The following is a 17,548-nucleotide window of genomic DNA, read 5'->3' as shown; positions in this document are numbered from 1 at the left end:
GGATGGCTGGCTGGATGGATGGATGGATGGATGGATGGATGGATGGATGGATGGCTAGATGGATGGATGGATGGATGGATGGATGGATAATTATGAGATGATTACAATGAGGATATGTGCTTTGAATGGTGCACCGAAGACAAAAAGACAAAGAGAACACATGTGGATGCAGTTAGTATGAGGACATGGAGGTAGTTGAAGTGAGTGAGATGGAGAAGAATAATTTGCTGTGTCAACCCCTGAAGAGGGAACAGCTGAAAAAAGAAGATTGTAGAAATAAGTCAGTAATAAAATAAAGAAGTCCACAACTTCATAGTAATTATAAGTTAATAACACTTTAAAAAAATAATTTCAGACTAATATAACATCTAAAGCTGTAAGTCTACCTCTTCATAAAGATGTCAAGCCAATTATTAGACTCACAAGACTGAGTTCAATCATGTGAACATGAGTTCTGTTTTGATTTACTGATTTTTAAAAAAAAAAAAGAACTTTAGCCAGCTTCGTATTCTTTATGCTTTTCTGCACACTATATAGTTATTTACGTTCAGGAGTAAATTGCAAAATGGTGCATAATTAGTGTGATAACAAATATACAAACAAATAATTAAAATAAGTAAAAGGTGGCCATTGTTATTTGTGTTTGCCAGGTGTAGATTAAGCGTTTCCTTGGCATATTATACTGACTTTCATAAAGTAAACTTGGGTCAAGTTGTAAACACAATGACATTTAGCTTTGTTTAACACTTTGTGTTAAGACGTTGTTTTCTCTGAAAGCTTTTTGACAATTGTGTGTAAGATGAGCACAGGAAGGATCAACACGGATCAGTTGTGTGATTATGCTCTTGTTCTGTTGTTTATAACAGTATATGCATGGAGATAAATGAGCCTGCATCACGTTCACGGCAACAACAAGCTGCAAAGTGTAGGTTTAATGTGAATGAAAAGATATAGTTGATGAAAATGTCTTTTAGTTGGATTTTATTTGTAATGTGAATGTAAAAGTCATGCATAAACATATGAATGTTCCTTTTCTTCAGTGGTGTTTGACACCCCACTTATAAAGAAAGATTATGAAAATTAAAATATTTCCATGTGGATCCTAAAATATGCAGTTTTAACATTTAATCCACAATAGTATTTACACTAGTTTGTGAAATAATTAGGTTAATGCTAAAATTTTAAGCTAAATAAATATTGTACATAGCATGATAGATATTGTATTTAACTGAAAATACAAAAAAAAAAAAAATTCTGTAGCAAAGTGCAAGATTATTTAGTCATGTTTTGACAGTGGAGAGCTACGTACATAATAAGCAGGAGGTATTTTGACTGCTTCAGTATAACTTATACATAATATCCATCAGCTTTATGGTGGAACAGTGTCAGGATAGATTTAGCAAAAATTATTATTTATCTTTAAGTCTTTTCCACTTTTCTTTACACAAAAGCGGGATTGAAACCTTTAATGAGCCAAAAGCCTGTTTGAATAAGAAGCCGCTGTAAAAATCTCTGTCCCAATTAGCACGCTTTGCTTTTTTAAATATTCCTTTTGTGCAAAGCCTAAACACACATGAAGACTCGCAAAATGGTTACGTTAAAAATTAAATAGGCTTCCACAGTGATTTCCTTCATTTATTTAAAATGTTGTTTTTTTCTTCCCGTCTCATCTTTCCTTTTTAAAAAGCTAGAAATCTGAGAGGCATGGCGAGGCATTTTGCTGCGAGGGGAGCAGCATTCACAAATACTAGACCTAATTCCTTTGGCAGCAGCTCAAACTGCTACAGACAGACACATAATCAGCTGGGGAGTGTTAGCGCCTCAGCCCACTAGCAAACACAAGACCGATCCCTTGTTGTGCATCGCTGCTTTTTAGAATAAATATCCCGATGGAAAATGCAGTGGATGGGAAGAGGTATTCATGTATATATGGCTCTTTGTTCAGTCAAAACCACAGAAGAAGAGAGGAACACTGGCTTCCCCATCTTCTTTTCTGCTTGCCTCTTTTCGATCCACTCTCTCCCTCAAATCCTCCACTTTGTGTTTTAGTATTCATACAGATGTTTGAATTTGACTGGCAGTTTCTCCGGAGACTGTGCACAAGCGGCTGACTCGTCTCATCTGCATTTTGCATCCCTGGAAAAAAAAAAGGAAGAAAGAAGTGGGGGAACAGAAAGCAGCGGACAGCATCAGCAGGCAGACAGGCTGAGTGTACGAGTTAGAGCGCTTGTGTTCATGTTGCCTGTTTGGTTTTGGCAGCTTAACTGGTCCCAGCGCTGTTGCTGTGTGATGTTTAAAGGACGTTTCAAGGTCACACTTTTGACAGGCCACACCTCTTCTGATTCATTAAGCATTTATATATTTCTGTAGCCGGATGAATTATAGATTCAACGCGCAACTAAACACAGTACAAAATGCTAGCTTTGTGGTTGGTAAGAGACACGTTTGGGCCTAAAACAAAGAATCTCACGTAACATAGTTTCTCCTTGCAGGTGTGTAACGATTCCCACTAAAATCATAACATGTACTGGTATCTATCAAAACTACTCAAATTTCATTATTAAATAGTGAGATGATGTTTTTGAATGAACCACAACCTCAAAGTCAGAGTTTCTTTGTCATTCGCACCAAATGTGGTACACGTGGTGGAAATGAAACTGTGTACACAGGGTCCCAGTTACATCCAACAAAAGTACAAATTTTAAAGAAAAACAATCATAAGATCTAAGATCTGAACTAAGAAATAAGCTAAACTACTGTAAGAATACACTAAGCATTAATAGCACAAAAACAATACGCCAAACAACAGCAGCACAGCTCAGTATCTGAATTTAAATAGGCAAGAATTAAATAGCCATATTAAAGACCAAGACAATGCAATAACTCTTATATCACTGTAAAACTTTTGACTAACTGCAGAAACTGTGGATTATGGCGTGAATTTAAAAATATAAATGCTTTACATATTTTAGATGGATACTTTATTCATCCTGTATTTATTTGGAGCCTATTGGTAGACTTATATGAACACAAGATGAAGTATACAGATGATCATTAGAAGCATTGTGCTGGCAAAAACATTCCTATAATTAATGTATTTTGTTTAGATATTATACAGGATATCCTGTCAGTTATTACGGTGCGATTTTAACATTATCCAAATCCATACTCATTGTCTCAATGTTAACATTTTATCCTGCAAGCAGAAAAAACAATCAGAATTTGCTGAAGGCTCTCTAATGTTAATTTATCAGTAATAAGTGTACAAGCAGTGTATGAACAGGTATATTGACAGCTGAAACAGTTGTTTTTGTGAGAGTAAAAACTAAGGTTTATTCCCATTTATATTCAATAACATGTATAGACTGGTAGATATGTTGATTTAATGGTTTTAGCTCTTGTGCTCTTAGTTCACCTGTTTGGCTAAAGTTGACAGATGCTTCATCCACTCTCTTGTTAAGTAGTTTTAAAAATGGTTTCACTTATTTGAACAGTTTCTGTGAAATATAATCAAGACGGATTTACAGAGCAAGTCATCCTCGTATCACGTTGACGTGTGTTTCAAAAACTGAGGTTGAATTGGCAAACAACTAATCAATAAAATTGTTAGTATGCAGGCAATAAAGACTGGTTGTTATGTCTAAATAAAATGCATTCTTGTGGTACTTTACATAATGGTAAAACATCTAGTCTAATTTATGTTCTTGAAAACAATTTTTTTTTAATAAAGAACATTTACATAAAAGCACAGCTTTCCCTGCACATTACATGAGAAATCACATAATTGTCTCTAAGGATGTGAAAGGTACTTTACGTAATATTTTGAAGTTTATTTGCTGATTTGTTAAGTTCCAGTTTTTTTAAGGGCTTTAGTGAAAATATACCTTTTCACATCGTTAAAAAAAAACATTTAAAATGCTCTATGTTTTAAATGAAGTCTTTCTCCATTTGAAAGAAACACAAAACATGGTACAAACAGAATATAAAATTCAGCAATTCACTAATCCATAAAAATTAATAATCGAGTTATCATCAATAATTTATAATGATATGGCCGCCCAATTTAAAGACCCTAAAGACTTATTTGGCTCAGTTAAAAAGATATCTTACTGCATATTTCCACTTGTCAGCCATTTTTGTTTGCTCTTTTAATTTTGTTTGTATGTGAGTTCCTTGATGTTTTCAGACATATAATAATTCTGGTTATGTTTGACAGAAATGTGATATAAGCAGTCATTCAAAAAAATGTTCAATACAAAAACAACTGGACTTTAATTGTAACAGAAGACGCAGTCATTGCTACCAGTAGTGAGGACTGCACACCTTTCTGCACGTTTTAACCAGATGGAAATGCAAAGAAAGTGATACTTAGTGCTCATCGAGCATGATAAACCTTAACAGCAGGCATGATCATGATCTGATAAATTTACATTGAGTGTAGAAAACATGAGACTGTGCGGTTGGGGGGGAGGGTGTAAACACTGTTTTAGATTTTTTTCCTAGCAATCAGGCACCACCTTTTCTACATTACCTCCATGGCATATGCCACCGTATACGAGCAGAGATAGCCTCCTGTGGCAGTTTCAATTACTCTGCACTGTACAGCAGTAGGGGGGATTTATCTGCTCATTTGAATGCACGCTACAGTTAATGGTTTAGCTGGTGTGCCGCAGGCCTCGGCTGTTAGCTGTGCTGTAATACATGGGATGGGTTTTTGTGTCTTCTCTCCTCGTGCTGCAGCAGAGGAAGCTATCTTTTAGTTAAAAATATCTAATCTTTTTAAATTGGTTTGAGAAGAGTGCGATCAAAAATGGTCAAGTTAAACTCTAAATTAACTATACAATTATTAGTGCAAGGCAACATTTTATTGCTTGCTAAACCTTAAACAGATAGTTCAGATCTTTGGAAGTTGAGTTTTGCGGTAAAGGTATGAAGAATTTTTATCTTACCTGTTGTAGATTTATTTTTTTATTCACCTCAGTTTAGAGCATGGGTGGAAGTAACAAATTATAAATACTCACATTACTGTAATTAAGTAGATTTTTTGGGGGTACTTGTACTTTTATGAAGATTTCTTTCAAGTGTGTAATTTTACTCATACTTAAGTACCATTTAGACCATGTAATCTACTTTGGTACTTTTAAAATCAGAAGCCGCTACTGAGTACAGCCACAATTTAAATGAATATTCAGACCGTTCATCTGTATCTTTGTAGCCAATAAGAATCTCAGATCACAAACGTGCTATGACATAAGCAAAGGACAACTCCGTAGAGTAGAGAATCATTTATGGATCGAAGATTTGGAGAAAAAGCCAAAATGGAGACCGAGGACAACACTGTTAACAGAGAAAATGACGAGGTAAAGGCTGAGGACGAGTGCCTGTGGCCGTACCTGGAGGCATTTTTCATGTACAGAGGGTGAAAAGGCGACAGAGTCCAGATGAAAACTTTCTTTGATCTCTTCGGTGATAACAGCTTACAAGACTTCAGCATCTAATCTCAAAAATCATATTGCGGTATACAAGGTTTTACAGCTACCTGTATGATATTGCTGTTTTATTGTTTGTATGTGTGGGTTATTAGTTTGGCTAAGTATGCTAAGATCTTAAATACTGTCACTGCCATTAGTTTGTCTGGTATTAAAATAAGATGGAGCTTCTGAACGTCTGAGAAATGATCTTTGAATGTAGCTGTTATATACAATAAATCAAACTGAATGACTTCTATTGACAACACAATAAAACATCAATTGGTTAAAAAGTCATTAATACTCTGAGTAGTTTTTGAGAAAATTACTTTGTACTTTTACCTAAGTATTTTTATAACACCAGTAATTTGACTTGTAAATGAGTACAATTTAAGCAGTGTTACAGTACTTATACTTGAGTACAAATTTTCAGTACTTTTAGATATCCACTTCAAAATGTCTGAACCAACTTTTAAGTCTCAGTGTGTCTCTCTGTCAGCAACGTGTTTGCCTCTTTAGCAGCTGTATGTACCTTTGAATTATCCATTGCCTCTATCAAACTGTTAACTCATTAAGACAGATGACAACCTGCTTTCCTTTTGCCTCACAGCTATTAGATTATTTGAGCCCCGGCTCAGAAGCAAATCAATAATCAAATTATACAAGCATGCCCAAGCGCACATTAACAGACGGGGTTGCAAAACAAATTCTTGAGTATAACGGTCAGTTGGTATCTTTGTGGTGTAGCTGTGTGCCTTTGCTGCAGGGCACACAAACGTACGCAAACAATCAGGACGTGTGAAAGATGAAAATGATAAGGGAAACAGTGATTAGATTAGGTGGAGCTGCCCCTCTGCTCAGAAGCCAGGCCGGTCTCTTGTTCTCTGTGGAAGATGATGTTGATGTTGATGTTTTTCTTAGTTCATATCTTAGATGTTATTACTGTTTTTCTTATACATTTTATTGTTGGATGTAACTGGGACCCTGTGTACATAATTTCGCTCCACCACATGTACCACATGAGGTGCGAATGACAATAAAGAAACTCTGACTCTGACTCTGACTCTGAAGTGCTGTGCTGTAGGTATTGTTCTTATCATAACACCTTCAGGCTGTTTATAGCTTTTTAAAGTACTTGTTTCAACAAATCCAATATAACCGCTTCCAGCCTGAAACCAGTTTTAATTGGAACTCCTACTGTGAATTACAGTGAAAATTGAGTTCAGTCAAAATGGGTTACAAGTTTCTGATTCTCTTGTCTTCTCTAAGTTTCTTCTTCACAACACTGCTGAACAGCTTCGCTCTGACCCAACACATGCAGTCAGGCACAGTAACAGGTCTGCAGGTCAACAGTGAAACTGAGTGCTCTGCACATTTATTCTATGTTCTGTGCAATGGTGCGACAGTGTGTATTTTGCGAAAGATAGCATGCATTTCCACTATACGGGCTGGTTTCCTGCACAGGTGCACAACCTCATTCACCTTCCAGCCACTCGTGGAGGTGGTGTCCCCGCTCACTGCACATGGCGCTACTGTGTCAGTTGCACTCCCAGCATTGCTGACTTTATCTTCTAACCACTGTCCTGGTCTAAGCCAAAAAATGAAAATCAAGGCAAAGCATGAACGCTACAATGAAAATGGTTATTTCTTATTGAACAAGCCCATAGGTTAGATGCTTTCTATGCTAAAACTTTTAACTTAATTTACAAAGTACATTTATTTAGGGAAGAAGGTATAAAGGAAAGGACAGTGGTTTAGTCTCTTTAATCTACCAACGTTACTTAACTAAGTGGCAAGATGGATTATTCCTTTCATCATGCTTACAGACCTCAACGCACAGAGAGTACATCTTACCGATTTAACTTGAGCTGTAAATTGAAGTGCAGGTGGCAGTGGTGAGAAGTCAAACAAAGTCTGACAAGCTGTTGATGGGGATTTGATTTTGTTTGAGGGAAAACAATGGCACGGCATTGACTTGCAGCTGGCAGTTTGAGAAATAGGGGTAAGAGGCAATAAGTGAGGGACTGTTACTGGCACAGGAGTGACAGTAGAAGAAGGGTGATGAGGACCGAAGAGGCCTGGCCAGGGCTAGGGCTAAAGGACAGGGACTTGGGCTGACAGGCCAGGCCTTTACTTCCAAGGCTCAGTCCCTCATGCTCCAGGCTTTGCCCAAACTGCTAGGCAGGTGTCCAGCTGATCTCACACCCCCATGAGGGAGGAACTGCAGAGCATCAGTCACTGGAGCTGCACAAATTGAAGTGTCATCTCTAGAGTCAAGATGCTCACCAATTTTCTGCATGCGTTGGTGCAGAGTTGGGATTCAGCCAGTGGACAAATGGCTCCAGTTCCGCCCACAGTTTGGCTCAGCAAAGGAGACTGGTGTGTGTGTGTGTGTGCGGGGGGTGGGGGGGGGGGATGTGTTTGTGTGTGTGTCTGAGGGAAAATGGGACTATTTGCTTTATGTATATAGCACTGCAGATCTTTGTATCTTAGATTGTTTTCATGTACTTTGACAGTCCATGAAGCAGAATAAAACTTTTTTAATAAAAGGTCAGGATTAAAAAAAATGGACCAAGTAGATCTGAATCATATGTGTGTGTAACTTAACATGTGCCATTAAAAATGAACATTGGGCTATTAGCAGAAAATGTTCTGTGAGAAGTAAATTTTTTCTATTGTGTGAATGTTGTTAGGCAGGCCCGTCTGAAATTGGCCCTATTCTGTCATCTCCCGACCTTTGACCTTAGGCGAGCGTGTGCTGATCCTCTCGGGGCTGCCAGGGAATCTGGGAAAGCTGCATCGATCTCACTGAAAGACTGAAACATCACAAAAGAGAAAGCAGAAAGGAGGGGGAGGACCGAAGGAAAAAAAAAAGTCAAGCCAAAGTTAAATGAAAAATTGCTTACGTGCACGTCTCGCACCGTCTGGAACATTTATTATTCTGAGTCACATGGAAAAAAAAAGAGGTGGATAGAATAGAAGAATCCATTTGGTAAAGTAGATGCAGATCGATGAGACTGGAGGCAGGCAGGCCAGAGTGCATCAGAGGAAGTGTGTGTGTGTCAGTACCTGTGATGTGTCTGTGTGTTTACTTGCGTGCATGAGGCGTCCCAGATTACTTTTCCTGATTGATCCGGCCCAGCATCCGTCTGACCTGCAGGACAGTTCGGAGTGCGGAAGAGGCTGGTGGAGGTGGAGAGATAGTGAGAGGGAGACTACCAGGAAGAAAGGGAGAGGAGAAAAAATATAAAAATCAATAGCGCAGAGAGCGTTGCACGGAACTTGACTGGCCGAGAAGCTGAGATAGTAAAGTTGTATTAATCTCTTTGTCTCAGTCGGTTTGATAAACTACAGCTTCACTCTCATTCAGGAAGACTTTGATTCTGCATGTAGCATGAAGGACGACATGTGATTTTCACTATCACAGCAGCTGAAAATTGAGGATCAGGTGGCGTTTTCGTTGGAATTGTCTTATCTAATCCATCAACTTTAACAACTGAAAGAATGTCTGTTTAAAAAAAAACAACAACTCTAAGCTGACAAAGAGCAAATAATGCTCAAGACAAGATGGTGGCGTAGTTTAACATGTCAGATACTTGCATGCTGGCTCCATTTTGTAGCTGCCAGGCAGTTTGTCCATCAGTGATCTTGCATCGTACTGTCTACTCTGCAGTCCTCCATCCATCCTCGCCAACTCAGGGTAAATTGATTATCTAAGCTCTGGAGGAGAAGTGGAAGGGGAAGCTTGCACCAGGCCAGCAATAATAAAATGGTAGATTTATCAGCTAAAAGCAGAAGAGGAGCAACAACACTGGCAATGCTAAAAGGAAGGCAGGCCTCCTTGATCATGTAAATTTTCTGTCAGAATCTGCAGCAGATGGCAGACAGTGGGGCTTTGTGAAAAGAAAACTTCAATAACCTTTGATGCAGTCTGTCTCTTCTGTGCTTTCCAGCATTAAAGGAAAAGCAAACGTATACTCCCCTTTCTTGCTGTAGGCAGATAAAGCTCGTCCTATTTCGACTGCAGTGCCCAGATACCGCTGGCCGGAAGCCTGAGGAGACAGGAAGCACTTTTGTGGCATCAAAAATTAATGGTGTTATAGAGTGTATTGATTATATAATAACTTTTTCCACCATCTGAGAGCTGACTGAAATGTATTCCCTGAATAATTGAAAACGTATCCATGAGCAGTTTTTCATCTCAGTGGTCGGTGAATGTAATTGCACTGCAGATTTTATCAGGAGCAGCACGTGTGTTTTCATGTGATAAATGCAAGGACAGCGAGGATATGAAGAAAGATTAAACTCTGTGTGTGTGTGTGTGTGTATCTGGAGTTTGTGTGTCACCTGATACAGGTTTGTTTGGATCGAATGGTTGAGCACCGAACAGTTTGAGAAGCGCTTGGAAAGTGAGCTGCAGAGACTAGAAATGTAACATTTATTTTGCCGACATTTCGCTTCCCTGCACCACATTGGCTGTTGAAACTGAGACTCATATGCATCTGCTTGCTGCTTCTTGCATTTTTATCACCACATTTTTACATGCTACCAAAACGCTGCACCGTCTGCTTGCTGCAGTACGTCCTCACTTCTGCACTGACTTCATATGTAAAGTTTATCGATGATATGAAAATGGATTTATGTTGTTTCGCCTCTGCCTAACTTTTTTTTTTCAGGGTAGCTTTTTCAGCTTAAAACTTATTGAATGGGACAATATTTTTAATATGTAAACTATATAAACTCATTTTGTACCCTTTAAATAATTTTCAGCTAAACAAGACCTATTCAGTGGTGTAGTCTATGTGATACGTGGGTGTACAGAGTATACCCATTAGAAAAGCTTGGGAATTACAGGATACTCATTTAAAAGTGCCCAACGATATGTGACATATAGGCATGTGTCATTGTCAACACATTTGAAACATTTTATAGACACATTGAATTGGTTCAACCTATTTTTTGTATAATTAATACTTCTGTACTTACTATTTAATACGTGACCATGTTTTGCTTTGACACTGTTTTATAAATTATATTAACATGTTTTTAATACAAAACCAACTGTTGTACAAAATTTGTTGTACATTTATTCAAATATAAGCATCAGAGAAATTTTGAAATGTTCAATATGCTTAAAAATCAAAATAAATTGAATATTACATTGTACTAACTGTACTTCGGTTTCTAAGCACAGTATACCCAGTACAAAAGTGTAGACTACACCACTGGATCTTTAGTATTGTTTTCTATTAGCCTCATGAGTGTAGAGGATGTATCCATCCTTAGTATTGTCTACACTTGCTGCTGGCTTTGGATCTGATGAAATCTTGAAAAAAATATTGAAAATTAAACAAATTGTAAATATGGTAGCCCATTTGGCTCAATCACGTGTCAGTTTTTTTCCAGTCACTATTCAAAAGTAAACTTTTGACCTTCACCACCCTAAAACGCAAAATAGCTCAACTGATAATTTAATATGATCATCCCAAATATTTCTCAATATTTATTTAAATGTGCCAGCAGAGGGATGTCCTTTCTGCCTTGACCTTTACGCCCCCCCATCTTCTTCCTTCCTATCAAACTGACAGTTCACTCTCATTTAGACTTCTATTATGCATTCTTGTTTTAGTTTACAAGACACATTGACAACAGAGCATGTATAGACTCTGTCTCTTCTCCCCCACCTCTGCCTCACCTTTCCTTTGAACAACTGGAAGTGTCTTTCCCATAACTCAACCCCTGTCTTTTATTCCTCCTCCCAACTGATCCCTCACTCCCGCTCCTCATCTCTCTGAAGGACTAAATAAAGGCAGAGGTCATCTCTCCTTTTCTTCCTCCCCTCCTGCTAAATTGGCTGTTGTAGCATCCATAGATAGCTGAAAGGCATTTAAAGCCCCCTGCTCTGCAGAGTCGGAGGACAGACTTCCTGCTCATTTGTGGCATTTCTGTCTTTTCAACCAGACTCTTGTTTACCCTCAGAGAGTAAGAGGGAAACCCTCATTATAAGCCCTGCCAAGGTCAGTGCAGTCACTACACCAATATGCCAGCTTCAGCATACATGCAGGTTTTATTCTTTCAACAAAGAAGGCACTTGAAAACAGCTCATGAGGTGATCTATTCTTATTCCTAAAATTCACTTCTTCATATATCTTAGAAACAAATTGTAGTTTTCAGTGAGAAACCACTGATTTTAACCATAAAAATAATTCTGAATTGCTGGTCTTTGTTTTAGTTTCTCTGGTGGTGACTGTCAAGGTATACCTTGTGTTAGTTTTAGCAAGTTACTATATATTTCCAGCATCCTTCCCACCCCCCAATCCCATAACCTTAACCTTGCAAAGTGAGTGTATGATGTTGATGGTGGGCTGTGCGTCCCTCCCTCCCTGTGCTCCGCTCCATAGGGGTCGACAGAGACACAGTGGCGTCAGGCAGAGCTCCCACAGCTCCAGGGCTGGGCAGAGAAGGGATTGCTGACACAACCAAAGATGGTAAGGAGACAACTGCTGCCAAATGGATGGCCCAGCCATTTTACACAGCCATGAAGTGATATGATCTGATATTGTACTGTGTACATAAATACGCTCTGGTTGGTGATGCTGCTGACTGAGACAGGAGGAACTGGAGCACAGATTGATGGATGGGGCTATGGACAGGGTGCAGCAGGCACAACTGGGGTGGAAGCTACAGGAAGATGTGCAGACATGAGAGAAATGCTGTGTGTTCATGTTTGAGGTAGTAATAGGCAGATACTGTGGCATTCTTATTAAGAAGTATATATTTGTTAATTTTTATAAATTTATATATATATATTTGTCTACAGATCAATTCAGCTGCTCATTTTCATTTCTCTTTATCTTCTAATACCCTCTAAATCCTTTTCAGCTATAGTATTCTTCAGTGCACTTTTTATGCTTTAACTAAATAAATGCAGCCTTTTAGTTGAAGTAAAGTCTGTTTGATTATTTTAAAGATGCTATGCTTGAGAAAGTTCATCACTAATTGGTATTTTTAGCTTACAACTAGGAGTGCTCCGATTGTAGTTTTCTGGCTGATTACCCATCTCTAAAAAGCCTGACCTGCCGATTCCAATTTTGGCCAGTACCGATTTTGTGTTGTAAGGTCACAGTGCACCTTCAACTTTCCAATTTTATTTCATTGCAAAACAAACCCTTGAACAATATCCTAGAAACAATACAATATTGTTTTAACTGGCCAGGAGGTAGTGCTCTGAAATATATATGAAGTTTAGTCAGAATCAGAGTTTCTTTATTGTCATTTGCACCACGTGTGGTACATGTAGTGGAACAAAATTGTGCACACAGGGTCCCAGTTACATCCAACAATGAAATGTAAAAAAAAAACAGTAATAAGATCTAAGATATGAACTAAGAAAAATGTTAACTAAAAATACGCTAAGCACTAGTAGCATAAAAACAATACGCCGAACAGCAGCATGAACATGAGTCTGTGTGAGCAGATGAGCATGAATGAACACATCAACATGAAACAGATCAGCAGCAACATTGAAACAGATCAGCAGCAACATGAAACAGATCAGCAGCAACATGATGTGATTCTTCACAGTGATTATTCTGGTTAGAGATTCATGAGTCTAACAGCTTCAGGGTAGAAGCTGTTCCTCAGTCTAGTGGTTGTTGTGATGTACATGAGGTACGTGTCACTTGTTGTATGACACAATATATGAATTATATATGCATACAATATTCACGAGTTCTTCATTTTTCTGACTGTAAATGCCGTGCATTGAATTTAACAGAAATGTGAACGAGAGACGTTATTTATCTTTGACCCATCAAATGAATGGAATCATTTATTTTCAAAATCAAAGTTTAACATCAAACATTTACATTAATTTGGCAAAATATGAAAATAATAACAGACAGTTTCACAGAAAATGAACTTCAAATCACTCGGCGGTGATTTGAGGACTTTGCTTCAGACATTTCTAAAAATATCTGTACTGTTTTATGAGAGAGAGGTGAGTTTAAGAGTAAATTGAGATTTATCTTACAGAGGAATATGTGAGGGAGATTTAATCTGTTTAACCAGAAGTTGCACGCTCCGTCCGATCTCAGCTTCTCACGGTACACTTGGTCAAAATAGAACCATCTACCTGTTGACGATGAATCAGCGTTGGATGTAGTTCCTTTCTGACTCGTTTCAGCGTCTCCGTCGAGAGCTACCAAACCTTCAGAAAGTCGTGCGTTGATTAGCTCAAAACAGAATTATAATCCCCAAAAAACCTCTGGATTCTTCATTGCTCTGAAGCTTTCAGAACCGACTGCATTCTCAATCTTCTCATTCTGTTAGACTATCGGACCTATTGTCAGCTCCCAATCCAACATCTCTCAGAACTCTCAATCTCTTGGAATTCTGGAATCCATAATTCTCTATTCCTTCTCTTCTCTATCTCCTGAACTGAGAAGTTGCCACATTTTATTTGGGTCGACTTCCTGTTCAATTTAGAGCTTTCTGATTCGTGGAAGGACCAGAAAGAGGAGTGGATTTGTGACGTAAGATGTTATCATAAGTCAAGGATTGTTTACAACATACAGAAAAGATTATTGCAGCAACAGCAGACTTCGTGGAGTCTCACACTTTGTAATCTTTTCAAATAGTAAAACATGACATTTTTCTCGGTAAACATTTTAGTTGACCGAAAACCAACCTTTAACATACTTACGACAGCTTGCTCATTTCAGACAGAAAATCAAGAAAGGCATATTCAGGTGATTTCTTCTCTGAATGAGGAACAAAAATCATTACTTACTGTTTATGTAAAATAAAAATTAGTAGTTCTTTTCAACCTGTAAAGCATTGAGTGAACTAACACAATTTGATTATCAAAACATTTGTAAGACAGTAATGATTATAAAGAATTGTCTTTTCTGCTTGATTAATTCAAGAAAGAAAGTTCATCAGATGGTTCAGACTTATTCAGATCAATGAAAATAACAGTCTCTGTCCATCTGGTATATTTGAGGTCGTCTGGTTCACTACATGGTTCTACACTTAATGCTCCTTAACCTCCTTCCTGAGGGGAGCGGAGCAAAAAGTGTGTGTGCTGGGTGAGTGGGGTCAATCATGATGCAAGTGGCCCTCTTCCTGCATCTAGAGGTGTAAATGTCTGTGATGGTGGGGAGACTGAATCCAACAGACTTCTGTGCAGCCTTCACCAATCTTTGCTAAGCGTTTCTTTCTGCAGCTGTGCAGCCTCCATGCCACACGTTGATGCTGGAGCACAGGATGTTCTCCACTGCACACCTGTAGAAGGAGGTGAGGACTGAGCTTCCCGTCCAGCTCGCCTCAGCCGCCTGAGGAAGTAGAGTCTTAGACAATTGTTGTTAAAACTACAAAAAATTGGTAAAATTGGTTTCTCGTGTAAGTATTGGCCGATCTCCGATTTCCCAAAATTAAGGAAATCGGGGTCGATATATCAGCGGGTCGATTTATTGGCCAGTCAATTGATCGGTGCACCCCTACTTACAACTGTAAGGAATACTCTCCTATTTGTGTTGCAAGTTCCCCAAAATAATATAGTTTTCCCAAAAATCCATGGCCTGTCCCATCACACAGGGACCTTGCACACTTAGTCTCGAGTTAAATTATAACTCGAGACTAAGTACCAATGAGGGTTGTATGTTGTGCCCAGTGAGCAGGACATGCAGTGAATTGTGTCCTTAGCGCCAAGTTGCGCAGTGAGCGAGCAGGGACAGCCAGAGTGTTCTCCACCAACATGAGCAGGATCACTGAGCAGCACGAATGCTGGTGGGCAGCGATGAGGAGAGAAACAGAAATGGCTACTGAAACTCGGCAGGTTCCTGTTAATTAGAGGCAACCATTTTAGTGGGGAAAAAAAGCGAAAGTCCTCAGAATGCATCCTGTGGAGTTGAAAGTCTCTCTGACAGAATGGAGCCCAGCAGGGAATGTAAACAGATTTAATAAGGCCCTCTCCAATCAACTCTGTTATGGCTGCAGTAGATGATATTCTCTCCGCCCTCTTCGTTCTTCCCCTCGTCTTTCTCAGTCTGTCTCCGTATCACTGTTGTGGTGGAGTGGTGAGTGAGCAGGGAAGGATACTGTCAAAAGAACAATTTGCATGCAGCTCTCATCTTGAGAGCTTTTAGACATCTTCTTGTCTGTTTGTTTTCTGCTGTAAGCTTGAGCCATTGTTCTCTCTCTCTTCCTTTTCTCTCTCTTTCTTTCTCTCTCTCGCTCTGTGTGTGTGTGTGTGCGTGTGTGTGCCTTTGAGTGTGTGCTCTTCTGTTCGCTGCAGAAGCCATAGACTGAACGCATAGAAGTGTGTGCTTTAATGTGTGTGGTGAAAAGAGCATGTGGAAGCAGATAGGTGTTTGACACTTTTTGTTTGTATCCTCAAACATTTTTATTGAAGTATGATTAAAACTGCATTTTAATTTTAGGAAACCTTTTAAAATCAGGGAAAAGATGTGTGTTTTAACACTAGATATTCAAACATGAATAATTGCTGAAAACAGTCAATATGGTGATCACATTGTGTCTTCATTAGGTAAACCTGTTAAAATGTGCATTTCTACACCTTCTTCTTGATTAAAAAAATAAGAAAGGAGACACCGTTTCAATCTACTGCATTTCCCAAATAGGAATATAAATGTTCTGGAGACCAAAACGTTTATCTTTTTATTTATTCTCTATGTTATCTTATCAAATATTGCCCAGTTGATTGACAAAATATAGTATACTAACCAACATCGTGTCATGCAGATCCTGTAAATGCACAAATAAAAGTGATTAAGCCAAAAACACACATGCACACAATGTGTCTAATTTTCTTTAGAAAACTATTTCTGGACTAAGATTATAACACTGTGCTTTGAGTTATATTATTAGAATACCAGGCCTTGTCTTTTGAAAATCCAGAAATAGAGAAACAGGACTGTCGTTTCTCCTTTGCTGGAACTAGTCGTGCTTCCAAGTGCAGCATTTCTGCTCGCACTTAAGAACAGATAAAAATAGACTGAAAGCTGAGTAGTTGAACAGGGGAAAAGTGAGAGCTAAGATATAATTTACGCATTTAATTCAATCAGATTAAAGAATGTTTGCATGATCCCAATTTTGTGGTGTAAGTTGTGGTGAAGTGCTTTCTGCCTTAGTATCACAAACTGCTCTTAAAGACATAGACAGGCTTTTTAAAGACGTTTTAGATCATCTTTGTGTAGAATCACTGCACTTCAGCACACAAAGGTAAAGCATTAGGTAAAATTAGTGTCAGTGCATAGAATCTTTTTTCTAGATTGTCTTTAGTTGGAAATAGAAAGTTGTTTCCCTTCCTTTTTTGAAAACACTGATCCGTCCTCAAACTACACACACACACGTGCATTCACACAAGCCGCTCATTTAATTAAAGCCTTGCAATGAACTAAATAGCCTCTTGATACATTAAAGAATACTGTTGACTCAGAATAAACATGTGCATTAAATAAATAACAAGGTGTTCTGCTTGAAAAGCAAAGTGCAGCCAGCCTCCTGTGACTCTTTGCACTTCTTTCCATGTGCTTTTTTTCCCCCTCACATGTACACAAAGCTGAGATACTCTTTGATTCTGCGGTGCTCTATGAAGTCACATACGGAAAAACAAACTTCCCTCTGTCACAGCAGCAGCAGCACCAGCCATCAAACCTCCAGCTGAAGGGCTGTTCCTGTTGCTGTCCTCTCTCACAAACCGGAGCAGCTTTCAGTGAACCATTCAGAGAGGCGGTTCCATCGTCATTAATATTTAGTTGTTTCTCCTCTTTGTTTCAGAAGTGCTTCATGTTTAGAGATGTAGACTGTATTCTGCATGTGATGTTAACTACTTCTCATTACCTTACTGGCTTGTTTGAGATGTCATGTCAGTAAAATGCAAGCACATTCAATAGAAATTGTTTAGTTTTTAGGTTTTCTTTACATTGGGGCAAGTACACATTTGACCTTAAAACCGCGGCCTTTAAAAAAAAATGGCAAAAAAATAATGGCAAATAAAACTCATATGTAGTTGTAATTATATATATATATATATATATATATATATATATATATAT

General features: G+C 38.5%; 1 protein-coding gene across 6 annotated transcripts in view; it reads left to right on the top strand.

The window, feature by feature from the left end:
- elavl4 (ELAV like neuron-specific RNA binding protein 4) overlaps positions 1-17,548 on the top strand; it is a 93,915-nt gene that overhangs the window by 21,978 nt on the left and 54,389 nt on the right. For all 6 annotated transcript variants that reach the window (XM_037698105.1, XM_037698104.1, XM_037698101.1 and 3 more), the window contains exon 2: positions 11,870-11,956. In XM_037698105.1, the coding sequence (XP_037554033.1) occupies positions 11,870-11,956 (87 nt within the window). The remainder of the gene's footprint in view (positions 1-11,869; positions 11,957-17,548) is intronic.

Source organism: Nematolebias whitei, chromosome 3 (genome assembly GCF_014905685.2).
Source record: "Nematolebias whitei isolate Nwh7 chromosome 3, NemWhi1, whole genome shotgun sequence".
NCBI lineage: Eukaryota > Metazoa > Chordata > Actinopteri > Cyprinodontiformes > Rivulidae > Nematolebias > Nematolebias whitei.
The sequence above is the reverse complement of the archived record's forward strand: the minus strand, read 5'-3'. Positions and strand labels throughout refer to the sequence as shown.